Source organism: Scyliorhinus torazame, chromosome 15 (genome assembly GCF_047496885.1).
Source record: "Scyliorhinus torazame isolate Kashiwa2021f chromosome 15, sScyTor2.1, whole genome shotgun sequence".
Taxonomy (NCBI): domain Eukaryota; kingdom Metazoa; phylum Chordata; class Chondrichthyes; order Carcharhiniformes; family Scyliorhinidae; genus Scyliorhinus; species Scyliorhinus torazame.
Window position 1 is genome coordinate 176,592,933 of NC_092721.1, and position 26,574 is coordinate 176,619,506.

General features: G+C 41.6%; 1 protein-coding gene across 3 annotated transcripts; it reads right to left on the reverse strand.

The window, feature by feature from the left end:
* Positions 1 to 424: 424 nt before the first annotated feature.
* LOC140392015 (dolichyl pyrophosphate Glc1Man9GlcNAc2 alpha-1,3-glucosyltransferase-like) lies at positions 425 to 24,883 on the reverse strand. 3 transcript variants are annotated; one of them, XM_072477163.1, is made up of 13 exons: positions 24,756 to 24,882; positions 20,967 to 21,045; positions 14,856 to 14,899; positions 13,155 to 13,264; positions 11,158 to 11,225; positions 10,868 to 10,994; positions 9,214 to 9,317; positions 7,042 to 7,162; positions 6,598 to 6,737; positions 6,218 to 6,357; positions 4,515 to 4,612; positions 3,424 to 3,496; positions 425 to 1,586 (listed from the first exon to the last, which is right to left on the reverse strand). In XM_072477163.1, the coding sequence occupies exons 1-13, from the start codon at positions 24,842 to 24,844 to the stop codon at positions 1,352 to 1,354; spliced, it is 1,428 nt and encodes a 475-aa protein (XP_072333264.1). In that variant the 5' UTR covers positions 24,845 to 24,882; the 3' UTR covers positions 425 to 1,351. The 3 variants fall into 3 exon arrangements, with proteins under 3 accessions (XP_072333264.1, XP_072333263.1, XP_072333265.1); XM_072477162.1 differs by having other exon boundaries at positions 14,706 to 14,899; XM_072477164.1 differs by lacking the exons at positions 425 to 1,586; positions 3,424 to 3,496 and adding an exon at positions 3,505 to 3,672 and having other exon boundaries at positions 14,706 to 14,899; positions 24,756 to 24,883.
* Positions 24,884 to 26,574: the final 1,691 nt, after the last annotated feature.

The following is a 26,574-nucleotide window of genomic DNA, read 5'->3' on the forward strand; positions in this document are numbered from 1 at the left end:
CCATCTCTGCGTGGGTCTCATCCCCACAACCCCTAGATGTGCAGGGGTAGGTGGATTGGTCATGCTAAATTGCCCTTAATTGGAATTTTTTTTAAAAAGTACTTAATTGGCTGTAAAGGTCTTTACGGCATTCTGCGGTTTTGTTCAGACATGCACAAAGTTTATTTTATTTTCCCTAAATTTCTTCTTCATCAAATGTGAGAGAGTTTAGAAAACACATTCAACCATTGACATGTGCAACTGTGCTCAGAATTACACAGTTGAGATGCATAGTCAGCACAAGTTCTTCAGTTCCATGCCTTTAATTCAGAATCACAAATCTCACCCTTTCTTCATTTTGTTGACTTATTGGTGAATGTTACATTGGGTCTGATGCCCCAGCACTACTTTAAGTGATTTGAAGTAAATGAGGTTTGAAACAATCAAGAAAAACAATTTCCTTTATTATAAGTGATATAAAATGAATTTCGCGATTTGACATAATTCAATCTCAAATGTTTATCAAATGTTTCTACCTTCATGGGTAATCCTTTATACAAAATAAGAAAATAAATTTATTCTGCACTTAGCAAATTGTTTTGCTTCTGGATTGTAGTCACTGATGATATATCAAAGCATAGCTGCAGGATTTTGCTTTTAAACACCATTCTGGGTTACATTTACAATTCACAATGTACAATATACAAAAATTAACAGGAAACATACACTAAGCTGGTAGAAACATTTTTGAGCCTTACGAAAAATTAATTATTGAGACATCAGTAGATCTTTTTCAAAAATGTTCAACCAAGAACAGACGTGTATAAATGTTTGGAGGTCTAGGGAAACCTCAACGTAAAAAAATGTTAATGCGGTTCTTGCAGGAGTGATGCAGATTTATTATTTGAAAATTCAGTATCCGTATAATTTTAACATCAATAGTCTCAAGGTGCTGAATTTTGCATAACAAAATACAGTGGAAGCATTTAGTATCTGATGGCATTCATGGGTAGGATGACACAAAAAAATTAATCGTACAGGAACAAATCTTTAATCACCAGGAAAGAATTTTCCAGGCTAATTAAATTAATCTTAAACATCAACAATGACACAATACCATGCAATTATCGTTAAGGATGCTGAAAGTACATCCATAATTGAATATCCTGCCGCACCCATCACTAGTGCTTTCAAAACCTGTAATAAAATAAGATACGCATCACAGCTGCTAAGGTCTCAACACTGGAATACATCCATGATTCCTGTATCATGTCCATGATTCCTGTACTGTGTCCATGATTCCAGTATTGTAACTCCCAAGTTAACAGCATATTCACATGTCCAAATAAAACAAAACTTTTTTGTCCATCAATTACTGTACTTTCATCTTCCTGTCAGTCTGTGGCTCCCTCAGGAATGAAATGTACAATTTAATCCAAGAGTAGGCAACACCCAGCGAACAGTATACGGAAATGAGCAACAGTGGCACAAAGGGAAACCTCTGCTGCCAGGGCGTTAGGGGATAAATCATCTCACAAATAACTTGCAGGGGAACAAGACCGCTGAGGTAGATGGATTCAGGCAGGCTGAGAAGTGATCCCTCTTTCCTAGATAGGTAACAAGATCAGTTAGAAATTCAGTGGATTTACCATATATACCTCTTTAATTCAATAAACTGAACGTTTGAAGTTGTAAATATTTAAGTGGGATTCGGAACTTCTGTGGGAACAGGATGAGGCACATATTGCTGGTCAAGATGACGCGCAGCTGAACTGGCGAGTGTCCACATTGCTTTAACTATATTTCAAGAAGTGAAACCAAGATAAGCTACCGTGCCCTGTCCGAAGGTTCTAGATAAAACTCTACTGATTTGGATAGATTATTATGCCATTGTTGCATTAGTTCTCATATACAATAGTTATTTTAAAAAAAAAAGAATATTGCTGTAAATATACAACAGATCAATCAGCATCCAAAAGGCAAGAGATTCTTGCTTCATGAATGTGAGAATCATCCAATAGAATCACAGAATTCCTACAGTGAAGGAGGCCATTTGGCCCACTGAGTCTGCATGGACCTTCTGAAAGTGCATCCTAACTAGGCCCAATCCCTCACCCTATCCCGTAGCCCCCAACAAGGGGCAATTTAGCATGGCCAATCCACCTAACCTGCACATCTTTGGACTATGGGAGGAAACTGGAGCACCTGGAGGAAACCCACACTGACACGGAGAGAATGTGCAAACTCCAGTCAGCCGAGGTCGGAAATGAAGCCGGGTTCCTGGCGTAGTGAGGCAGCAGTGCTAACGACTCTGCCACCGTGACACCCAGCAGGCCATGCTAGCAGGCCTGATGTACATTCCCAACGATTCCTGTCATCTATAAAGAGCGATACTTGTCAAATGTTGTAGTGGAACAGATCTTTGGACCTCCATGTGCAATGGGACAGAAGAATAAAACATGTTCCTTTGCCCCACCATGGACTGTTTTAGGCTGTGGAATTCACTTAAGCCTCTCCATCCTTTAAAGTGCTCCTTCAAATCAACCTATTTGATGAAGGTAAAAGCAAAACATTGTGAATGCTAGAAATTGGAAATAAAAATGAAACTGCTGGAAATGCTCAGCAGATCTGGCAGCATCTAATTTCATTGCAGTGTTAATGTAAGCCTATTTGTGACACTAATAAAGATTATTATCTGTGGAAAGAGAAACAGAGTTAACACTGAGTTCATATGACTCTTCTTCAGAGCTCTGAAGAAGTCATTCTGGCTTGAAACGTTAATTATCTTTCTCCACGGATGCTGCCAGACCTGCTTGAGTTTTTCCAGCATTTTCTGTTTGACAAAAAGTTTAGCCATCCGTCCCAAGGAGCTCAGTGTCAAACAATTTCAGCTAATGTTCCTGGGAAAAGACTTGGGATATTTTCTGGTTTCCACAATCATCCCTGAGTCAACAGGGAGCAACATAATTTGGAAACTGGACATTTAAACATGGTTGGGATAGAAAAGAAACTACTTAAAGAAAATACATAAATGCATTGAGTTAACACTTTCTTTTATTGGTTGTAGGAAGTCACACTTCAGCCACAAAACGATAAAAAGGAAAACAAGGGGGAAATCTTCAGTCTTTAATTTCTCCAACCCTTGTTTACCATTTCATATGGAATTGCTCTAAGAAGCACAGGAATGCTACCTATTGGTAATATTATGGCAGCCCAGAAGAGAGGGACATTTGACATTTGATTTGAAGGTTTTTTCATGTGGATAAAAATAGAGCTTTTACAAAACTGTTGTAGTAATTTCAACAAAACTCCTCTCTCTAGGCTTTTCTTCCCATTTAAACAGTAATTACTGTATTTAAATATTGATAACGCATACTATCACAATCTCTACAGCAGAATGTTTTACATAGATTTCTAGAGAGGAACAGATACATTTTAACTCACCTGAACAAAGCTTGCAAAGCAGAGAAACTGTATACAGTGAACAGCAGCATGAGGCAGATTTTGAGTGGCATCTCTATAAAGGATAACAGATCAGTACCAAATCCAATGCATTGCACGGAATACAATGCAGGACAAACAAGAGTAAATTCACCAGCCCTATACTGCCAGCAAGGCGTCACGCTTGCAGGGAACAGTCGAACATACGGCTCGATAATTGTAGCCTCAGTTCTATGCCTTTGAGCTCATTGCCTGCAAAAAGTATGGAATCAGTTTACAAACTCTATGATATCTTCAATGTGAGATATACTACCCACTGCAAACCTCTTGTGGCCGATTTTGATTTAGAAATGGTTCCTCGGTACACAGAAAAGAAATAAGCATGTTTATTAATTTTTAACTGTGTGGCATGTTTATGAGACATGGAAAATGAATTACAAGGTTGCAACGGGTCACTGCCAAAGTGATCAAATTTATTCTAAGAATCTAGTTATGGTTTATATTAATGACAGACAGGGTAGAAACATTCTGGATTCAAATGCTTAACAGAGTACAAGTCATGATGTGGAGATGCCGGCGTTGGACTGGGGTGAGCACAGTAAGAAGTCTTACAACACCAGGTTAAAGTCCAACAGGTTTGTTTCGATGTCACTAGCTTTCGGAGCGCTGCTCCTTCCTCAGGTGAACTCTTGTACTCTTCGAGTACAAGTCAATCATAGGAATAGTTGCAGACCATTCAATCCCTCAAGCCTATTCTGCCTATCAATTAATGAATAGCCTTGGGGTGCTCTATTCCTGCCCTGCTGCTGCCCTCCCCCCAACCTTACTACACCCCTCCCCCCTTCCCACCGACCCCCAGCGCTGGCCCTCACAGGACGAGTTTCACGCTGGGTGGCTATTAACTAGTTATAAGACTCTTACCATTCTGGTTGTAAATCTTAACGCATTACCTGGCAAAGCCACTAAGAAAAAGAAGCTTAATATATTTTCATATAATTCTTAAAGTGAGGGGAAATCAGTGAATAAAATGCATCTATTTGTTTAGTGCATCCACAAAATTTAAAAAAATATATAAATGAGCATCTTATCCTTACCTGGCCCCGTGAAGAGGAGTGGGAAGAGGGAAAGATGCCCTGCTGTTACTAAGATGAGATATGTTCCAGCATCGTTTTTATTTTGCACAGCAAACAGGCTGAGGATTTAAGAGAAAAATATTGCAGCGTAAGTCCAGCTTCTGATTTACTCCAACAATACAATTCATTATCGGAGGTGAGGGAATCATGTCTCTTGAATATGTTCCAGTACCAGCTTAATGTCATGAGATAAGGATAGGAGTCAGTTATCTTTTAGAAAAATGTTAAAAGTAACAGACAAGTGGAAATAAGTTTATAAAATTCTGGTACAGACATGGGCATCGTTGTTCTGTTAAAACTGTACATGATGCTTACATAGAAACATAGAAAATAGGAGCACGAGTAGGCCATTTGGCCCTTCGGGCCTGCTCCACCATTCAATATGATCATACAACTCAATAGCCTATTACTTCGAGCACTTAAGATTCTGCAGAAGGATCACCATCTTCGCTCTCAAGTTATATTACCACCTTCAGTCATTGCAAATCGCTTTCTTTCATGTTGAAAAGGGCAAAATAATTCAACCCTTATAAAGAAATACCATACTAGACCTATGATTGTGCTTTTCAATAGTCTTTGTATATTAAATTGTAATACTACATATATTACAGCATATTAATGAACTTTAGGTGGTTGTAAGTGCTCACACTATTTATTATAACCCATCCAAAAAACACTTTTGCCCGCAGAAACAATATTGATTGTACAGGTACATGGTTCCAGAGGTGCGAGTGTTTTTCCAGTATCTCAGCATTTGTGCTTTCATCACATGTAAGCATGAACACTTGGATGGATGAATGGCTACACCAAGATCACAACTTCATTCCTAAATCAGCCATGCATATTTGGTGTCCAAGGTACCTAGGTCCACTCCGTTGCTCTATCTCCGTAACCCCACCTGACCTGCACATCTCTGCACTGTGGGAGGAAACCAGAGCACCCGGAGGAAACCCCTGCTCCCCACGGGGTAACTCCACACAGTTACCTAAGGCGGGAATTGAAGTCGGGTCCCTGGTGCGGTGAGGCAGCAGTGCTAACCACTGTGCCGCTCCACATGTGCCGTTGTTAAAACTAACGGACCTTCTACACCAATGAGGCAACAATGCTACCTACTAGGGCAGCACGTGGCGCAGTGGTTAGCACTGCTGCCTCACGGCGCCGTGGTCCCAGGTTTGATCCTGGCTCTGGATCACGGTCTGTGTGGAGTTTGCACATTCTCCCCATGTTTGCGTGCGTTTCGCCCCCACAACCCCACAAGATGTGCAGAATAGGTGGATTGGACACGCTAAATTGCCCCTTAATTGGGAAAAATGAATTGGGTACTCTAAATTTATTTTAAAAATACAACACTACCTACTGCTAAACCTCCAGCCCCAGAGACACAAACAGGTCAAAACAGCAAAAGAGAAATGCAACATAGAATTGAGGTGCTAGGACGTTGGGGCTGGTTTACCAGTGACTTGCGACCCCTGCATATTTGCAGTTTGAACATGCCTGTAACTAGCTCATTACCCCATCCATTCCCGACGGGCTCCTCACATCATGATCTAATATTGGTGAAATATTTCTGCTTCTGCCATTGTAACAGAATCCCCATTATTGATATTACAAAACGTGCTACAGTGGTATTGAACTGCACCACTAAGCGAACAAATGTAAGATACCTCAATGGTAGTATCGCGATGAGAATGGCTTTTTCATGCACATGCCAGCCAAACATGAACGACCCCAATGCACAAAGGATGAGGCACTGAAGGAACCCTCTAGGTCCTCGAGGTCTTAGCCAAAGATGGAGAATAGCAGGCTTGAAACAAGAGATATGGAAAGGTATAAGACATTGGTTAAAATTATTTTGTGTCTCAACTGGCCATTTTCCACATAATGAAATACTCACGCCAGCATTCAGCTTTAAAAGCAGAAAATCAATACAAAACTAGGAAACTCATCTCATAAAGTGAACATTACTATCTTTGCATCAACCAATGCCAAAAACATAAACACCAAAGAATGATGTTCCATTGAGAAAGTATGTGCTGGTACTGACCATTATTGAGAGCAATGTACAGACCAATGTTGTGAATGGCGACACAGAAGGGAGGACACTGTGCTGGAACTCCTGCACTAAACCTCCAGTCATTGATGCTTTTGAAAGTTTAGCGGGATCCAGTAGTTGCAACTTTACATCTGTATCCGTAAATGGAAATTACCTGTCAGTTGTTTGGAACATTAGCTTTTTGTTTGATAAAATAATTTAATATGATAGTTACAGAAATAGCACCAGCAACTGGTGAGATAATTAACTTCGATCTGGTAAATATCAGGACTGTGAAAATATAATTTCCTGAGTATTTATTGGTTTTCAATGTTCAGATAAAGAATTAATTTCTCTTCCCATTCACTATTGACAGTTTAATATCTCAGAGACGAACATGTTAAATGTCTGAGACGTCTAATATATTAATGCCCGATAAGAGTAACCAGACCGTACCAATGACAGATAATACTTTGTCCACCACATTGTACAGAGCCCAGAAATTTGGGGCCCAATATGCATGGCAGAGACCTCGCTTGAAGGGGAAAAGTCGTGCAAGCACCTGAGGCAGCTGACCCTGGGAAAGAAAGAAACATCTATTAATAAACAGCTTGGGGAATTCTGTGCTTGGGTCTCAAAATTTTCTTCAGGAGCATACTTTTAAGTAAAGGCCTGGTCTATTACTTGGTATGAAATCTTAACATTTGTTTTAAATTACTAATTTTCAAATTAAACATATGCTGATAAACATATGCTGATATTCAGCTCAATATGAAGAGGGAAGGTGACCACTGATCAGAAACTCAAATGGGCCTGTCGCACAAATGCCACGGCTACTGGAGCAGGCCAGAGGCTCAGAGGCTTGGTATTCCGTGATGAGTAGCTTCCCTCACCTCCTTACTCTCAATGCCTCTCCACCACCTACAAGGCACAAGTCAGATATGTGAGCGAATACTTTCGACTTGCCATGGTGAGTACAGTTGAAATAATACTAAGAAACTAACACCACCGTGGATAAAGCAATCTGCTTGATCAGTACTCCATATACTAGCTTAAATATCCACCTTCTCCACCAGTACAGCACAGGAACAGGCCCTTCGGCCCTCCAAGCCTGTGCCGACCATCTAAACTAAAATCTTCTGCACTTCCGGGGTCCGTATCCCTCTATTCCCATCCTATTCATGTATTTGTCAGAATGCCCCTTAAACGTCACTATCGTCCCTGCTTCCACCACCTAATTTGGCAGCGAGTTCCAGGCACCCACTACCCTCTGTGTACAAAACTTGCCTCGTACATCTCCTCTAAACCTTGCCCCTCGCACCTTAAACCTTTGCCCCCTAGTAATTGACCCCTCTGCCATGGGAAAAAGCCTCTGACTATCCACTCGGTCTATGCCACTCATAATTTTGTAGACCTCTATCAGGTCGCCCCTCAAACTCCGTCGTTCTAGTGAGAACAAATCGAGTTTATTCAACCTCTCATTGCTGCAGGATATACTGCTGCAAGATGTCAAAGTTCCTTCAACAGCACCTCGCAGATAATCAAAGGATAAGGACAGCAGACACAAGAGTACACTATGACCTCCAAGTCAACATTCAAGTTCACACACCATCTTATCTTGAACACGTATTGTCATTTCCTCATTGTCATAGGGTCAAAATTAAGAGTAAAAGAACTGAAGTTACATCAGTTAAGAAACAAGAATTAATATCTGGTGCTTCAGCAATATTGTTATTACAATTGTTCTCAAGATCTTATATTATCCCTGATGACACCATCAGCAATTGAAGGATAGCAGCATGCTTTCAACTATAATTTGCAATTTAAATGCATGCCATGCGGAAGAATAGGTATGCATGAGCTGTGAGCATATATAGGGCTTGGAATGGACGAACAGCAAATGGCAGGAGATGTGAACGAAGTTGATGTGCAACTCTTAGTGGCAAACGTTTTTGGGACATGATACTATTAGGTAATCTTACCCTGCTAGGGTGCTAGAAGTACGGTGTCTTCTCCCATCTCTATTCCCAAGTATTGTAGATAATGCACACAGCCTTCAACATAGCTAGGCATGCCCTCTTTCTAGGCATGTGTTGCTGCCTTTGGGGAGGATGTCCTTGAGTGCTAAATCAAGCAACATTCCTTGTACCTACCTCATGCAATAGGTCAACTTCATCCATCCATGACAGTGAATCTGTGGTTGTGCCCTCTACTGTATGCCCAATGACTCCTTTAGTATCTCCTGTGACCTTTATCTTCTAGTTTCTTACCCTGCATATAGCCTTCAAGACCAAAATAATGTTTGCCCCATACACAGCCACTTACTTTAAGTGGCTGCATCCTTGTCAATATTTTCAGCAACCCTTTACGAGTTTCTCCAGATATCTTCCAATATATCAAGTATGCTTCCTGCTCTTGGGCTAATGTCCACAGAGCGCATATTACAAACACAATAACATGTTTGACACTGGAGTCTTCTGGTATTGTGTAGAACTGCACAACCCCCGCAATATAAATAAAAGTATGCTCAACGGGAATCCACGAACATCAAAATTACATCTTAAATGCAGTGAAATATAAAGTTCACAAAAGCGTGTTTTAAATTCAATTTATCAAGCTCATCTTTACCATGGCTATGAAGGGCCCAAAGGAAACAGCAAAAACAGAACAGACTATAGATCCCAAGGCAAAAAGACGGGAAAAGCTGAAACTCTTCCACTGGATAGATCCATCTTAAAAATAAACACAAGGAACAATAATGGCAAATTATGATTTGAGGACATTACAAAAGAAAATGTTTCATTAATTACAAGCCAAGCAATGACAAAATTAAATGACGAGGCATTTTGAATCCAAAAGATAATATTCACCATCCATACCCATTAAAAAAAAAATCAGACAGCTCCAACGTTGCTTGCTTTTTAAAAATAAATACTTTCACATAAACACAGAGTGGAGATATTAGGATAGTCAGTTTGAATAGGTCACTGTGACTGAATGTCAGACAGCTAAATTAACAATCAAAAAAATGTCATGACTAATTGTTAACAGAGAATAAAAACATAAGAGATTAACGTAACAAGTTTACACATCCACTTTTTCTTAGGCCTAACATTAGGACCAGAAAAAAGTATAGTAATAAAACTGTTCTTCGAAGTTTTGTTGCAGCTTCATTAATAATGGTATTATTGGAGAATAAATTCACAAAAAGAGGTAATATCAAAATTACTAGAATGAAAGTAGAAAAATATTTTCATGCAACAATGTATTAGGGTCTCCAATGCTTTACTATAAGTGTCTTTTGTAGTTGAGATAATCAGAACATTTAGTGCAGAATTAGTTAAATATTTGAGGAAATTATGAAACATTTTGATGTCAATGCTTCTCTAAACGAGTATCCCAAGCAAAGCTGGTTGCCTCAGAGAAAGAGGGAGAAGAATTTTCCTGAATTGGTCAGCCAGTAAAAATGCTTCTTGCGGTAAACCTACTTTACAAAAATTAGAGCACAAAATGAATCAGAATGCTGAAATACAAAACAAAATAAAGCTTAGCTTGTACAAAGAAGAATGGTATTCAGCAGGAATTAAAGATTTAGCCTTTTGAATATTCATCATGGATAGAAAAAAAAACACTTTCTATAAATTTCTGAAACTAATTATAATTAATCGCTCTCTGACATCACGTAGCAAGTCATTCTGTTGTATCATATCGTTATAGTGCCTTTGCAAGGCATCAGTAACTTCATTTCCAATGTAAGCCTACTTGTGACAATAAAGATGATTGTTATTAGTGGTTGGAATTTGGCCCCTCCATTCAATAAGATCATAGCTGATCTATTTGTGTTTAAAATTCTACATTCCCATCTACCCCGATGTCCTTTGATTTCCTTGCCTAACAAGAAATCTGCCTACTTCTGCCTTTAAATTATTCAATGAACCCACCTTCACCCCCTTCTGAGGCAAAGTTCCAAAGTCGCACAACCCTCTGGAAATCTTTTTAAGGAGCAATTGTTTATAGCAAGAGGCATTTTGGGATCATTATGGATGAAAGAATTGAAGATGGGCCTTCCTCAACTGTAATTATCTTGTGATCATTTCACAAAAGACAACATCTGGTTTATGTAATTTCCTGCTCCACTTTCTTTGCTGCTTTTATACTTTTCTCCCCTGTTCTGCACACCTTGGCACCAACCCTGTAATTCTTCCCTGCTTTTCATTTTAATGCAAGTCAAAGGGCTAAACAGAGCTGTACATTATTTCAATTTGTTTAAAACAGTCAGTACCTGGTGTGTTCGCAGTGAAGCAATATGAACGTAGTAAGTAAGTAACATAGGCGGGAGCCACATAGAGAAAAATGTGCTTAAAGTTCATCAGGATTGCAAATAGTAATGCACTTTCCAAATGTCTTTCCTGTAATAAAACCAAATATTTAATTATTGAGTTTTGTGTTTTTTTTAACATTAAGGAGTGTAAGCCCATTCACATTCCTGTGATTAATGTGTACGATGAGCAAACACCGAGGAGAATAGCATTCAATTATTTATTAGTTATTGGACTGAATTTCTCAAATTACCTGAAACATCCGTGCAATGGAAAGAAGCATCAAACCAAATAAGAAGCCATTGTACTGAAAATGAATATCTGGGTTTGAGTTAAGGAATATTAAGCATACAAACACAGAAGCTTTTTAAAATTAAAGTCAGCACTTCTTCCCACATCATGCACATCCAAATCAGAGAAAGGACATCTGCTCTCTGTCCTCTATCAATGTAATTCAAGGTGAATCTCCTAAGATTTGATCCTGCGGAAATTCCTTTCCAAAGTAGCTTCTGAGCAATATGTGGCATTCTGGAAAGTTACAATGTCCTATTTATTTATGTAGTGAATGCAAAGTCCCTAAACCAAACAGTTTCTTCCTGCGTTGAGTGTGGACTCAGCTGAGTCTGTGGATCGGACATCCTTCTATGATGTGGTGTGTAGTTTGCACTCTCCCACAAGCACATGGGGGCTGATACAAATGCTCCATCTCTGGAGGGTGGCCAAGCAGGGGCAGTGGCTGGTCCTAAACTTGTTCAGGGTGGACCATTCTTTCCTTGGAAGGCTGAAACCAGGCAGCTGTTCGGTTGGGTTTGAGACCGAGTACATGTTTGTCACGTCCATTGATTCCTACTCATTTGCCAGGTGGGATTTGCATTGAAGTCTTGTGTGGGAGGGTTTTTCTAGATTGGCCTTCTTGATGGGAGTCATACCTTGGGTGGGCTAAATAGATCAACATGAAGTGGCAGATGGGGGGCATTGCAAACTTTTTCTATAATTTTGTGGGTTGTTGCAAGTCGGCGGATATGTGGAAGAGTGATCCTTGCCAGGACAGGGAGCAGTGTTGAGCCTAGTGTTCCAACAATGATACACATGGTAGCAGTCATCTGGTGTCAAATGTGTGTTTATGTGTGTGTGAGTATGTGTGTGATAATCTTTACCAAATGAGGGTGCAGTATTCTCTTCCGAGTACGAGTGCTGAGGTTCAGAGGGCGGTGGTAGCAGCACCCCACGTTGAGCTGGCTAGTATGGCAATCAAGTTATTTCTGGGCTTCACCTAGGCTGTCGTTTTTAGATGTTTCCGGAAAGTCAGTGTCCTGTCTAAAGTCACTCTAGGGTATGCCATTTATTTGGATGTTGAGTTGATGTTAAATTTGCTTTTCCATTGTAAAGATGGAATAAGCTGGATTCTGTTTTTACAGGGCTTGGTTTTAGTCTCCACGTGTTGCAGTATTGTTCAAGTTCTGCTAAGTCTTTGTTTAGGTGTCGAAGTTGGAGGCGTGATTTGCGAAGCAGATGTTATTGGCATATATGATTTTCAGAAGATAGTTTTGGAAGATAATATGTGCACAAGTTGAACAGGATTGGAGCCAGTAATGAGCCTCGGGGAGTCCATTGGTTTGTCTTTTCCATGTACTTTTTGCCTGTCCAAGATGAACTTTGAACCTTTGATTATTCAACAATGTTCTGATGCTTTTAGTCGCCGGGGGTGGGGGCATGACATCTTCAGAAAGAGGCCGCTTGTGCCAAATGGTGTCGTAAGTTGGGGGGGTCAAGGAACACAGCACCTGTCCTGAAGTTTTTCTGAAAGTTGTGTTCAACATCCTAACATTCCATGACCCCCATGGCAGTGGTGTTAGTCAGGATACCACTAAAAATATTGACAACTAGGTTTGCAAGTTGTACACCTTTGTTAAGCAATAAAGATATCAAAACTATCAGATAAAGTCCTCCATGTATAGTGCTGTTGAAGTAAACTCATTTTTACTACCACTGCCCATGGTGTGGTGGTAATGATTTAAAATAATAAATTTCGCTAAGAAATATGCCCACAGCCTCTACCATTATAAAACAGACTAAAGTGTTATACATTAATATAAGTTATGGCACGTCATATTTACTGACTAAAATTAGCTAGGAACACCGATAATGTTTCGTCATGATGAGGAAAATGAAACTAACTTAAGGCATTTGAATCTGTGCATTATTATCCTTTAGTTGTTTTAAAGGATGTGCTTTATAATGTAAGGATACGATCAACAATCAGTAATCCAAAGTTCCAAAGTAGCAGCGCTGCAAGTATAAAAGCTGGTCTCTCCATTATTTCCTTTGACTCTTTTATTCTATTTACACACTTGCAACACCTTTAAAAAAGGACAAATAAAAGTGCTCTTACTGACTATTCCTTTTCCATTTTATTCTACTGAGAACTGGACAGTGCAATGATTTAACACACATCTTTCCCCTCGGGGATCATGTTTTGAATTGCTTTTCAATTGCAGTTAACTGTGCGGGATGTTTCCTATTGTCGGAGAATCTAGAGCCTGGGGTCACTGTTTAAAAGAAGGAGTCACTCATTGAAGACAGAGATGAGGAGAAATGTTTTCTTTGAGGGTCACGCAGGTCTGGAACTCTTCCTCAAAAGGCGGTGGAAGCAGAAGGCAGTATTAGAGAGTTTCTTGATTAACAAGGGGTGGAAGGTTATTGGGTGTAGGCAGGGATGTGAGGTTGAAGTTACAATCAGTTTGGCCATGATTTTATAGAAAGGTGGAACAGGCTCGAGGGGTAGAGTGGCCTACTTCCGCTACTAATTCGTATGTAATATGGATGGTGATGAGCTGTCAATCTTCCAACAACATTATTTTACAGCTGGCTGCTGGGAATATGGAACTTACACAGATTGTGTGGGAACTACCTGGACTCCATCCCAGCTCCCTCTTTAACAGTGTAACTGGATTGGTAACTCAGCTTAGTGGGGGATTACTATTAAATAGTTTTAAAAACAATGGCTGCTGATTAGTCTCCTATGTGCCACTACCCTCATCGACAATCCCAGGACACAGAAATCAGGATGGGATATGCATTTCTCATCAGCTATGACTGGGCACCGGGAACCATGACTTTTTTCTTGTTAGCGTTTTCTTTCAAAACATGAAGCCAAACAGAACGCTCCCCCCTGAGGTGTAATAAATGAGTTGCAATACCAGATACTTTTTGAGACCGACAGTTCACCTTTGTTTGAAAGATAAGCAGTCATATCACTGGCTGACTTGATGTAATTATAAATAATTAAAGTGGAACTCCTCCAATGGCTCAGTAGCTAATGCATTACACAGTGTGATATACTAAGCCACATAAAAGTCCCAGGGTTCAATCCTGAGTTAGCTGATTTCAGCCTGGGATAGTACAATTGGCTGCAACATCATTAGGCTGCTCTGTGCTGGAAAGTGCACGTGTGGAGATCAGATGAGCTTCACTATGCTTAAGAAACACTCTCTCATTGTTGAATAAACTACTGACACAAAAGATGAAGAATGGCCATTTGGGCCTGGTACCAATATAGTACCAGTATCCAAAGAACCATATCTTCAAAACAGTCAGCACTTTCAGGCCAGAAGAGCAAAACAAATTTTTTTTAAATCAACACTTTAAACATGCAGTGATCCTCCACTTCTCAAAGTTGGTAGTTTCACAAATATTTTATGATTACTGATATTTAACTTTTCAAATGTTCATATTTGCTATACAACTAATAACTAACACGAGCATTTAAAAAATAAATATTAAGGTAATATTAAGACATACTCCATTACTCCATAAATAAATACTACATCCACGAGGATAACGGAGAGTCGCTGAAATAAGATTGTTGCGTTACTGGCATAATTAACATTCTGGACAACCAGCATTTCCTTGTCAAAATATTGTGCAACGGCGGAGAGTAGATATTCAAACCATGCAAAAAATGGTGGATAGTCCAAAGTCCACTGTGACGTTGCCTACATTTGACATGAGGGGAGGGGGGGGGGGGGGGTGGAGAGAAAAAACAGGATTAGAAATAATAGAGAACAAGAAGAAAATAAAAGTTACATTTGACTTAATTATTGGATCAACTAAAAGATGTTATTTATTGAAATCAAGCAAATATCATGAGAAGATTTTGGTTATATGACTATTTTTGCTAATGGCCATTACTATAAATGGTCTTATACAATCATATAAAGTTACAATGCAGAAGAAAGCTATAGATTTTACCCACTATGCATACAGTGATTCTGAACAGTGCAATGTATTGAATTCTGCTTCTTTCCCTTATCCATTTAAATTCATCTTTTTACAAATTTCTATCCACCTTCCATCACAAACTCAACAGAAATTATTGTTAACAAGCTTCTGTTAAAGGTTTTGCAGGGGGATAGTCAAGGAGGCAATAGACAGGTTTTGTTACAATTTGTTTATTGAATAGCCAAATACAATTTATGGGTGAACAGTAATAGTCTATATTTTTTGCAGGAATGTCCAAGGTAAATCTAAATAGGCAGATTGAAATAAAACCCACCAAATTTTCTTCTTTCAACCAAGAGGACAGATGGCATGCAAATATACAAATCAGGAGCAGGAGATGACCATTCGACCCCTCAGGTTTGCTCCATGATTCAATAAGATCATGGCGGATCTGATTGTGGCCTCATCTCCACATTCCACCTGCCTACCAAAGAACAAAGAACAAAGAAATGTACAGCACAGGAACAGGCCCTTCGGCCCTCCAAGCCCGTGCCGACCATACTGCCGGACTAAACTACAATCTTCTACACTTCCTGGGTCCGTATCCTTCTATTCCCATCCTATTCATATATTTGTCAAGATGCCCCTTAAATGTCCCTATCGTCCCTGCTTCCACTACCTCCTCCGGTAGCGAGTTCCAGGTACCCACTACCCTCTGCGTAAAAAACTTGCCTCGTACATCTACTCTAAACCTTGCCCCTCTCACCTTAAACCTATGCCCCCTAGTAATTGACCCCTCTACCCTGGGGAAAAGCCTCTGACTATCCACTCTGTCTATGCCCCTCATAATTTTGTATACCTCTATCAGGTCGCCCCTCAACCTCCTTCGTTCCAGTGAAAACAAACCGAGTTTATTCAATCGCTCCTCATAGCTTATGCCCTCCATACCAGGCAACATCCTGGTAAATCTCTTCTGCACCCTCTCTAAAGCCTCCACATCCTTCTGGTAGTGTGGCGACCAGAATTGAACACTATACTCCAAGTGTGGCCTAACTAAGGTTCTGTACAGCTGCAACATGACTTGCCAATTCTTATACTCAATGCCCCGGCCAATGAAGGCAAGCATGCCGTATGCCTTCTTGACTACCTTCTCCACCTGTGTTGCCCCTTTCAATGACCTGTGGACCTGTACTCCTAGATCTCTTTGACTTTCAATACTCTTGAGGGTTCTACCATTCACTGTATATTCCCTACCTGCATTAGCCCTTCCAAAATGCATTACCTCACATTTGTCCGGATTAAACTCCATCTGCCATCTCTCCGCCCAAGTCTCCAGACAATCTAAATCCTGCTGTATCCTCAGACAGTCCTCATCGCTATCCGCAATTCCACCAACCTTTGTGTCGTCTGCAAACTTACTAATCAGACCAGTTACATTTTCCTCCAAATCATTTATATATACTACAAACAGCAAAGGTCCCAACACTGATCCCTGTGGAACACCACTGGTCACAGCCCTCCAATTAGAAAAGCATCCCTCCATTGCTACCCTCTGCCTTCTATGGCCTAGCCAGTTCTGTATCCACCTTGCCAGTTCACCCCTGATCCCGTGTGACTTCACCTTTTGTACTAGTCTACCATGAGGGACCTTGTCAAAGGCCTTACTGAAGTCCATATAGACAACATCTACTGCCCTACCTGCATCAATCATCTTAGTGACCTCCTCGAAAAACTCTATCAAGTTAGTGAGACACGACCTCCCCTTCACAAAACCGTGCTGCCTCTCACTAATACGTCCATTTGCTTCCAAATGGGAGTAGATCCTGTCTCGAAGAATTCTCTCCAGTAATTTCCCTACCACTGAAGTAAGGCTCACCGGCCTGTAGTTCCCGGGATTATCCTTGCTACCCTTCTTAAACAGAGGAACAACATTGGCTATTCTCCAGTCCTCCGGAACATCCCCTGAAGACAGCGAGGATCCAAAGATTTCTGTCAAGGCCTCAGCAATTTCCTCTCCAGCCTCCTTCAGTATTCTGGGGTAGATCCCATCAGGCCCTGGGGACTTATCTACCTTAATATTTTTTAAGACACCCAACACCTCGTCTTTTTGGATCACAATGTGACCCAGGCTATCTACACCCCCTTCTCCAGACTCAACATCTACCAATTCCTTCTCTTTGGTGAATACTGATGCAAAGTATTCATTTAGTACCTCGCCCATTTCCTCTGGCTCCACACATAGATTCCCTTGCCTATCCTTCAGTGGGCCAACCCTTTCCCTGGCTACCCTCTTGCTTTTTATGTACGTGTAAAAAGCCTTGGGATTTTCCTCGATAACCTTTGACTCCCTTGTTAGTCAAGAGTCTATCTGCCTCCACCTTGAAAATAGATGTATTTACCATAAATATCTGAAATCTACATTCAATGTCTGACCTGTCTGCATTTACCAATCGATTTCCCATAGCATTAGAGTCATAGAGGTGTGCAGTACAGAAAAGGCCTTCGGCTCATCATGTATGTGCTGGTCAAAAACAACCATCTAATTATTCTAACCCCATTTTCCAGCACTTGGCCCATAGCCTAGTATGCCTTGGCATCGCAAGTGCACATCTAAATAATTTTTAAATATTGTGAGGGTCTCTGCCTCCACCGCCCTTTCAGAAAGCGAGTTTCAGACTCCCACCACCTCTGGGTGAAAAAGTATTTTTTGCACATCCCCTCTAAACCTCCTTTCCCTTACCTTAAATCTATGCCCCCTGATCATTGATCCCTCCATCAAGGAGAACGGATTATTCCTGTTTACTCTATCTATGCCCCTCATAATTTTATACATCTCAATCATGTCCCCCCTCAGTCTCCTCTGCTCCAAGGAAAACCACCCCAGTCTATCCAATCTCTCTTCATAGCCAAAACTCTCCAGCGCACTAAACTGTGTACTGGTAAATCTCCTCTGCATCCTTTCAAGTGTTAACACATCACTCCTATAATGTGGATTCTAAAACTGAACACACTACTCTAGCTGTGGCCTAACTAACATTTTGTACAGTTCCAGCATGAACACCCTGCTCTTGGATGGATGGGTTTGTTTATTGTCACGTGTACCGAGGTACAGTGAAAAGTACTTTTCAGATCATTAAGTATATGGGAAGAAAAGGGAAGAAAAGAAAATACATAATAGGGCAAGAATAGATAAAAGAGAGAGGTTAATAGTAATGTTAGTCTTAGAATTAAATTTTAAAAGATTAGAACGAGTATAAGTTAAGTAAAAAGTGGATTTGTTGGGGAGAGCTCGCAGAGAGTCGCCTAGCTCCGGCGCCATCTTCTGTGTATGCTCTATGCCTTGGTTAATAAAGGCAAGTGTACCATGTGCCTTCTTAGCCACTGTATTCACCTGCCTTGCTACCGTTAAGGGCAGAGTGTATACGCACACCGAGGTCCCTCTGATCTTCGGTGCTTCCCAGTGTCCTGTTCATCATGTATTCCCTTGTCATGTTTGCCCTGCCAAAGTGTATCACCTCACATTTATCCAAATTGAATATCCACACTATCCGTCTCACTAGGCACACCGACACAGAATATTCATTGAGAAGCCTACTTACATCCTCCGGCTCCACAGACAAATTATCACTGTGGTCCTTAATGGGCCCTACTCTTTCCCTAGTTCTCCTCTAATCCTTAATGTACTTGGAAAACAACCTAGGTTTTTCCTTTATTTTACCAGCCAGTATCCTTCCACATCCCCTTTCTGCTCTCCTAATTTCCCTTTTAAGTTCCCTCTTGCACATTCTATACGCCTCTAGGGCTTCTGCTGTTTTGAGCCCTCGATATCTACCATAAGCCTCCCTTTTACTTTTTGTTTCATAAGGGGAGTCAACCAACTCTATTACTTGTGAAGAAGGGTTCAAGGGCAAGAGATAATTGGATCAGGATGAGGAAAAGTAATTCAGTCACCATTTTAAAGCCATGTTTTGTTCTTAAGATTTTTACTGTTACTTGGATTTGATATTATCCATTAATATATTAAAAATCTTACAGTTTACACTGTCCCACATTTAAAATAAGAACTACTTATGTGCATGTAAGCTTATGGTATAATGATTTCCTCCTCCCAGTGGTGTCACAACAGTGCCCATGTTTGTGTCATCTGAACTGTAGAGAAACTCCAGTTTGATGCTTTCCAATCTGTTGTAAGTTTTTCTGTTTAACTATATTCTATTTTGATATCAAAGTATTAGAAGAATAAGGACAGAATGCATGGTTTTAAAAAGAGGACTGAATTGCAGCTGCGTACTGTGCCCACTAATCCTCCTGCAATTGAAAACTATATTTGTATAATAATATAATCTTTATTATTGTCACAGGTAGGCTTACATTAACACTACAATGAAGTTACTGTGAAAATCCCCGAGTCGCCACACTCCGGCGCCTGTTCGGGTACACGGAGGGAGAATTCAGAATGTCCAATTCACTTAACAAGCACGTCTTTCGGGACTTGTGGGAGGAAATCGGAGCACCCGGAGGAAACCCACGCAGACACGGGGAGAACGGGCAGATTCCGCACAGACAGTGACCCAAGCCGGGAATCGAACCCGGGTCCCTGGAACGGTAAGCAACAGTGCTAACCACTGTGCTAGCTTGGAAACCATCCATATTTAATCATTTAGAAATATTCCAGGCGTTACCTTTACAACTGGAACTGTACGATGTATAGTTCTAAATGCAATTCAAGTACTGTGAACAGATTCATCACGCAGACATAAAACAGGAAATAAAACCAGGAGGTGGTGCACAGGGAGGGAAAAGGCTGATTCCGAGCATCGGAGCACTGAATCACAAAGAAATATTTAAGCAATTTTTACATTTTACCCTGGTAAATGGAGGAGACTTCAAAGAGGCATCTACGTTCACAATTTTGTTTTATTCATTTATGGGATATGGGCATCGCTAGCTAGACCAGCATTTATTGTCGATCCCCAATTGTCCTCAAGGTGATGGTCTTGAACCATGCAGTCCCTGTGGTGTAGGTACACTCAATGTTCTGTTAGGGAAAGGGTTCAGTATTTCGACCCAGCGACAGTGAAGGAATGGCGATATATTTCCAAGTCAGGATGGTGAATGACTTGGAGAGGAATTGCAGGTAGTGGTGTTCTGATGTGTCTTTGTCCTTTTAGGTGGAAGCGGACATGGGTTTTGTCTCAGGAGCAGTAAATTCAGGACATAATGTCAAGTTAAATGATAATGGTAAGGTAAGAGGTCACAGGTCTAAGCCAACAGAAGATAACCTTGCGGCTGCAGCTTTCACATAAAAGCGTTCAGTTCATGGAAAGGGTTTCTGGAGAAAGAATAAGTCTGGAACCAGATAATAAACAATTGGATGTTATGATGAGCAGAAATGAAGATCCTCTGAATGCATCAAATAAAATGATCGTTCTCATTTATATCATGACTGATAGGACATGACAGGGGCGGCACTGCTGCCTCACAATGCCAGGGACCCTGGATCGATTCCGACCTTGGGTGACTATCTGTGTGGAGTTTGTATGTTCTCCCCGTCTCTACATGCTCTGGTTTCCTCCCACAGTCCAAAGATGTGCAGGTTAGGTGGATTGGCCAGGCTAAATTTCCCTTAGTGTCCAAAGGTTAGGTGAGGTTATGGGGATAGGTCAAGGGAGTGGGCCTAGTTAGGGTGCTCTTTCAAAGGGCTGGTGCGACTCAATGGACCGAATGGCTTTCTTCTGCACTGTAGGGATTCTATGAAAGAAATGACTGAGTTGTCATTGCACATTGAACACCCTCATCCTTCATATACCATAAAGCTACATTTAAAGCATAAAGACTTACTTCATAATACCACTGTGAAACAGGTAAACTGTGAGTAATTGCCAGCCAGTTTCTGTGGACTTCAAAGTCTGTTGAATGACTGCAAATGAAACAGTCAAATAATAATTAAGCATTTCATGGAAATAGATCAGTGACATAACTCCCAAATTACTGAAATGATAAATACACCTAATCAGCTGGTCACGTTTGCTGCAGAACAGCTGCAAATCAATTAAACAAGCTGTAAATATTAACTATAAAAGTTAACAATCTAATGGTGTGTAAACGTTTATCAAAGTGTGATCATGGAATGATTGAGCTTAAAGTTGCAACGGGGGAGATGCGAAAGAACTGCTAAACTTCAGGTAAGGCTAACTTCAATTGCAAGAGATGGAGATTGACCACAGTAAACTGGTGAAAATTATTCATGAGCAAAATGACATGATCAGTTGGGAGGTGTATAAAAAAATTGAATACAATATGGAACCAGTTTAAATCCCTAAGGAGGGGGCAGCACGGTGGTGCAGTGGTTAGCACGGTTGCCTCACGACGGCAAGGCCCAAGTTTTGATCCCGGCCCTGGGTCACTGTCCATGTAGAGTTTGCACATTCTCCCGTGTCTGTGTGGGTCTCACCCCCACAAATCCAAAGATGTGCAGGCTAGGTGGATTGACCATGCTAAATTGCCCCTCAACTGGAAAAAAAAGAATTGGTACTCTAAATTTATTTAAAAAAAATAAACCCCTAAGGAGCATAAACTTTAATTACCAAATTTACCAAAATTCCCAAATACCTAATTACCACATACAACTGAAGAAGAGACTACATAAAATTAAAAGGTACACAGGAATGGCAAAAATAACAGACCAGGCAAATGGAAAAGATTCAAAGAGCAGCAAAGGGTGTCAAGACAGATAGTAAGAGCGAGAAAAATAAAATAAGAAAAGAAACTTGCAGAGGATGTCAAAGTCAACACAAAATACCTTTACAAGTACATAAGGGAAAAGAGGGTGGTTAAAAGCAATGTGGGTCCTTTAACATTTGATTAGTGATATTATAAATGAACATAAAAAAGTGGTAAACGTGCTGAACTTTGCATCATTATTTGCAGTAGAGGAACAAAACAACATACTGGACATCCCAAGAAAACTAATATTGAATCAGGGACAGAGACTCAAAATAATTAACATAAGCACTAAAGAATGGTAAACCCGCATAATTAGATTGTTTTCATTCTAGCATTTTAAAGGAAGTAGCTGAGAACATTACAGCTATCCTAACTATAATCTTCTAAAGTTTTTGATTCAGGAACCATCCCTTTAGATGGGAAAATTGAATGTAATTCTGCTACTTAAGAAAGGTAAGAGAGGGAAGTCTGGGAATTATAGAACAGTTAGCTTAACATCTGCTGTCAGGAAATTTCTAGAGTCCAAAATTAAAGATTCAGTGACTGGACAACTTGAACATTTTGAGCTGATCAGGGGGAGACAGAATAGATTTGTAAAGGGAAGGTCATGCCTGATGAATCTGACTTGACGTTTTGGAGTAGTGGTCATAGGTCTTCCTATGAATGCTATGTATATGGGTTTCCAGAAGGCACTCGGCTACATCCCTCATAGTGACTACAATTGAAGGTCACAGAATTGAGGAAATTTACTGACCTGTTTGAGAATTTGGCTGAGCAGCAAGAAACAAAGAGATGGGATAATTGGAAGGTCTGATTGACAGGATGTGGCCAGGTAAGTGAAATCATGTTGAACTAATTTAATGGCATCCTTTGAAGGAGCCACATGTGTTTTGGATAAAAGGAAGCAATGGATGTACTGTACTTAAGATTTCCAGAAAGCATTTGATAAGATGTCACATCAAAGGTCACAGCGGAAAATAAAAGATCATGGTGTAGGGGGTAACATATTGGCATGGATTGAAGATTAGCTATGTAACAATAAAGAGTTGGTATAAATGGGTCTTTTTTTGTTGGCAGGATGTAACAAGCGGTGAGCTACAGGGATCTTCAATTAAGGGACAATTTAGTATGGCCAATCCAAATATGCTGCACATCTTTGTGTTGTGCAGGCGAGACCCACACAGACATGGGGAGAAAGTGCAAACTCCACACGGACAGTGACCTGGGGTCAGGATCGAACCCAGGTCCTTGGCGCCATGAGGCAGCAGTGCTAACGACTGCGCCACCGTGCCACCCTCTTTTCTGAGGCTGGTTTAGCTCCCTGGGCTAAATCGCTGGCTTTTAAAGACAGACCAAGGCAGGCTAGCAGCACGGTTCAATTCCCGTGCCAGCCTCCCCGAACAGGCGCCAAAATGTGGCGACTAGGGGCTTTTCACAGTAACTTCATTGAAGCCTACTCGTGACAATAAGCGATTTTCATTCATTTCATGTAGTACCTCAACTTTTTACAATTTATATAAACGAATTGGATGAAAGGTCTAACGGTATTGGTTGCTATATTTGCTGACGATACAAAGATAGATAGGGAAGTAAATTGTGATGAGGACGCAAGGAGGCTACAAAGTGATATAGATAGGTTAAATGAATAGGCAAAAATTTGGTAAATGAGAGTATAGTGTGAGAAAATGTGAAATTGTCCATTTTGGCAGGAATAAAAAAAGCTTATTATTTAAATGGTGAGAAATTGCAGAGTATGAGATGCAGATAAATCTGGGTGAGCTGGTGCAATCACAAAAGGCTAGTATACAGGTACAGAAAGTAATTAGGAAAGCTAATAGAATGTTGTTGTTTATTGTGAGGGGAATTGATTACAAAAATAGAGAAGTTATGCTTCTGTCATACAGGTCATTGTTGAGACCACATCTGGAGTATAGTGTACAGTACTGATCTCCTTATCGACAAAAAGATGCAAATGCATCAGAAACAATTCAGAGGAGGGTGACTAACTAATACCAGGAATGAGCAGATTTGTCTTTTGAGGTGAGATTGGAGAAGTTAGGTTTGTATCCAATAGAGTTTAGAAGAATAAGAGGCAACTTGATCAAAACCTTTAAGATCCTGAATGGTATGACAGGGTGGATTTGGAGCAGATATTTCCTCTGGAGGGAGAATCTGGAACTAGGAGTCATTGTTTAAAAACGGCATTTCACATAAATGAATTACAACTTGGTTTCATTCCACCGTGATGACCCACTGGATAAATGTATTTGGCAGTGAGATACTGCACCGACTCATATAAACAGTGAAGGGGCAGTTTAGGCCCACAGCTTTGCACCAGATAGGATCTTGTTGACCTGGCAAGATGCACTTACAGGCTGGGTGCCCTTTAAACTACAAGAGTATTGAAATATGCTACCTGGGTAGAGATGGAGGACTGGAATCCCTTAGTTAGGGAAGAAGAAAATAATCCTAGATCAATGTCTAGGGGAAGTGTATCCATGGGTGGACAAGATTTAGTCAGTCATTCTGACTATTCCCCTCCCCAATTTAAGTACCTTACAGTCACAATCCACAGGTACAAACAAGAATGTGGATTTGGGTAAGGCAGTGGACATACCCATTACCCGAATTACTGAAATTAAATGGCTGCTGCAATGGAGAGAACTAGAAAAATCCCCAATTAAATACACCGCTTACGCCTGTCCTTTAACTTTAGCGTTAAGATATAACCCTTAAAACGCGTGCCCGTTTTCGGAAACATTTGATGCAAGTCTCATTTAGAAAAACAGCACTTATAACAGCTGCTATAGGCCGCTCCTCTCCCCGGACCCGTGCGGCGAAAAATACTTTTATTTTAAAAATTAGTTTTGACGATTAGACCCCCGTGCCCGGGGCAGCTCTTACTAAGCTGGGATAAGCAGAGACTTTAACAGGGTCACACCGAGGGCGAGTGGCACGAACCAGCTCCAACTACTCGCACTGGGCGCCGCCATTGCTCTTTCACTCAACTTTATTCAAACTCGCAGTCAGCTGGTGCGAGCAAAGCAACTCACTGAGTGAAGGCAATACGGCAGCATTTGAACCCCTATTTGTATAAAGTTAGCAACTCAATGGGAACCTGTTACAGTAACATCCATAAAATATTCCAGATCTTTAAAAAAATATAATTTTTGGAAGTCCTATTGAAGGGCAGCACAGTAGCACAAGTAGTTAGGTACTGTGGCTTCAAAGCGCCAGGGTCCCAGGTTCGATTCCCCGCTGGGTCACTGTCTGTGCGGAGTCTGCACGTTCTCCCTGGGCGGGATTCTCCGAAATGGAGGCCGAGTGTTCTCCGAAACGGCCCCTATCCCGACCGATTCAGGGCCCGATAATGGGCTAGAAGCGGCGCCGCATCATTTGCACGCGCCAGGCCTTGGCGCCGCGTAAAGACGGCGCCGCATACATGATGTGGCCGGCGCCGCATAACTGGCGTCACCCGCGCGTGCGTGGTTGCCATCCCCTCCGAGTCCGCTCCGCAAAAAGATGTCAGACGGATCTTGCAGGGCTGCGGAAGAAAGGAGGTCCTCCTTCAGAGAGGACGGCCCGACGATCGGTGGGCACCGATCGCGGGCCACACCCCATTTGAGGCCCTCCCCCCGGTGCAGGATCCCCCCCGCAGGCCGCCCCCCAGCGTTCCCGCGCTGTTCCCAACGGCAGCGACCAGGTGTGGACGGCGCCGGGGGGAACCCGCCATTTTGGGCTGGCCGCTCGGCCCATCCGGGCCTGAGAATAGCAGGGGTGCCGGAGAATCGCCATTTTGGGTGTCTCGGGCGATTCTCCGGCCTGCGCCGCGCGGAACTCGACAGGGCCGTTCTCGCCGCTTGGGAGAATCGCGGGAGGGCGTCGGACCGGCGTCGCGGAAAAATTTGGTGACCCAGGCGATTCTTCCAACCACGGAGAATCGCACCCCCTGTGTCTGCATGGGTTTCCTCTGGGTGCTCCGGTTTCCTCCCACAGTCCAAAGACGTGCAGGTTAGGTGGATTGGCAATGATAAATTGCCTTTAGTGACCAAAAAGGTTAGGAGGGGTTATGGGGATAGGGTGGAAGTGAGGGCTTAAGTGGGTCAGTGCAGGCTCGATGGGCCGAATGGCCTCCTTCTGCACTGTATGTTCTATGTTCTATATTGAATGTGGTATTCTAGAGGCCTGTGTTATCAATTAATAGGTCAGGACCACTGTTTTGCAAGTGATAACCTGTCTCTGAAACCTCCTGGTAATGACAGCAACCAGAGGCAGATTTACAGTTTGTGGGGCCCTGCGCTCACCTTCCTCTCTGCCTCCCCTGACCCGACCTCACAATCCCTACCTCACAGTCCCCACCTCACAATCACCCCATTGATCCCCAACCCCATCAGAAACTCTCCAGCTGTCCAAAATGCAACCCGACCCTCATGCACTCTCCCTCCCTGTAAATCTGCAACCCTGGCTAACCTCCTTACACACTCTTTTTTCCCCCCACTTCCTCACACCCTTCCCCCCATCCCAAGCACAGTGGGCTAAACAGCTGGTTTGTAAAGTAGAACAAGGCCAGCAGCGCGGGTTCAATTCCCGTACCAGCCTCCCTGAACAAGCGCCGGAATGTGGCAACTAGGGGCGTTTCACAGTAATTTCATTTGAAGCCTACTTGTGACAAAAAGCGATTTTCTTTTTTTTCATTTCAGTCTCCGCTCACACTTGCCATTCT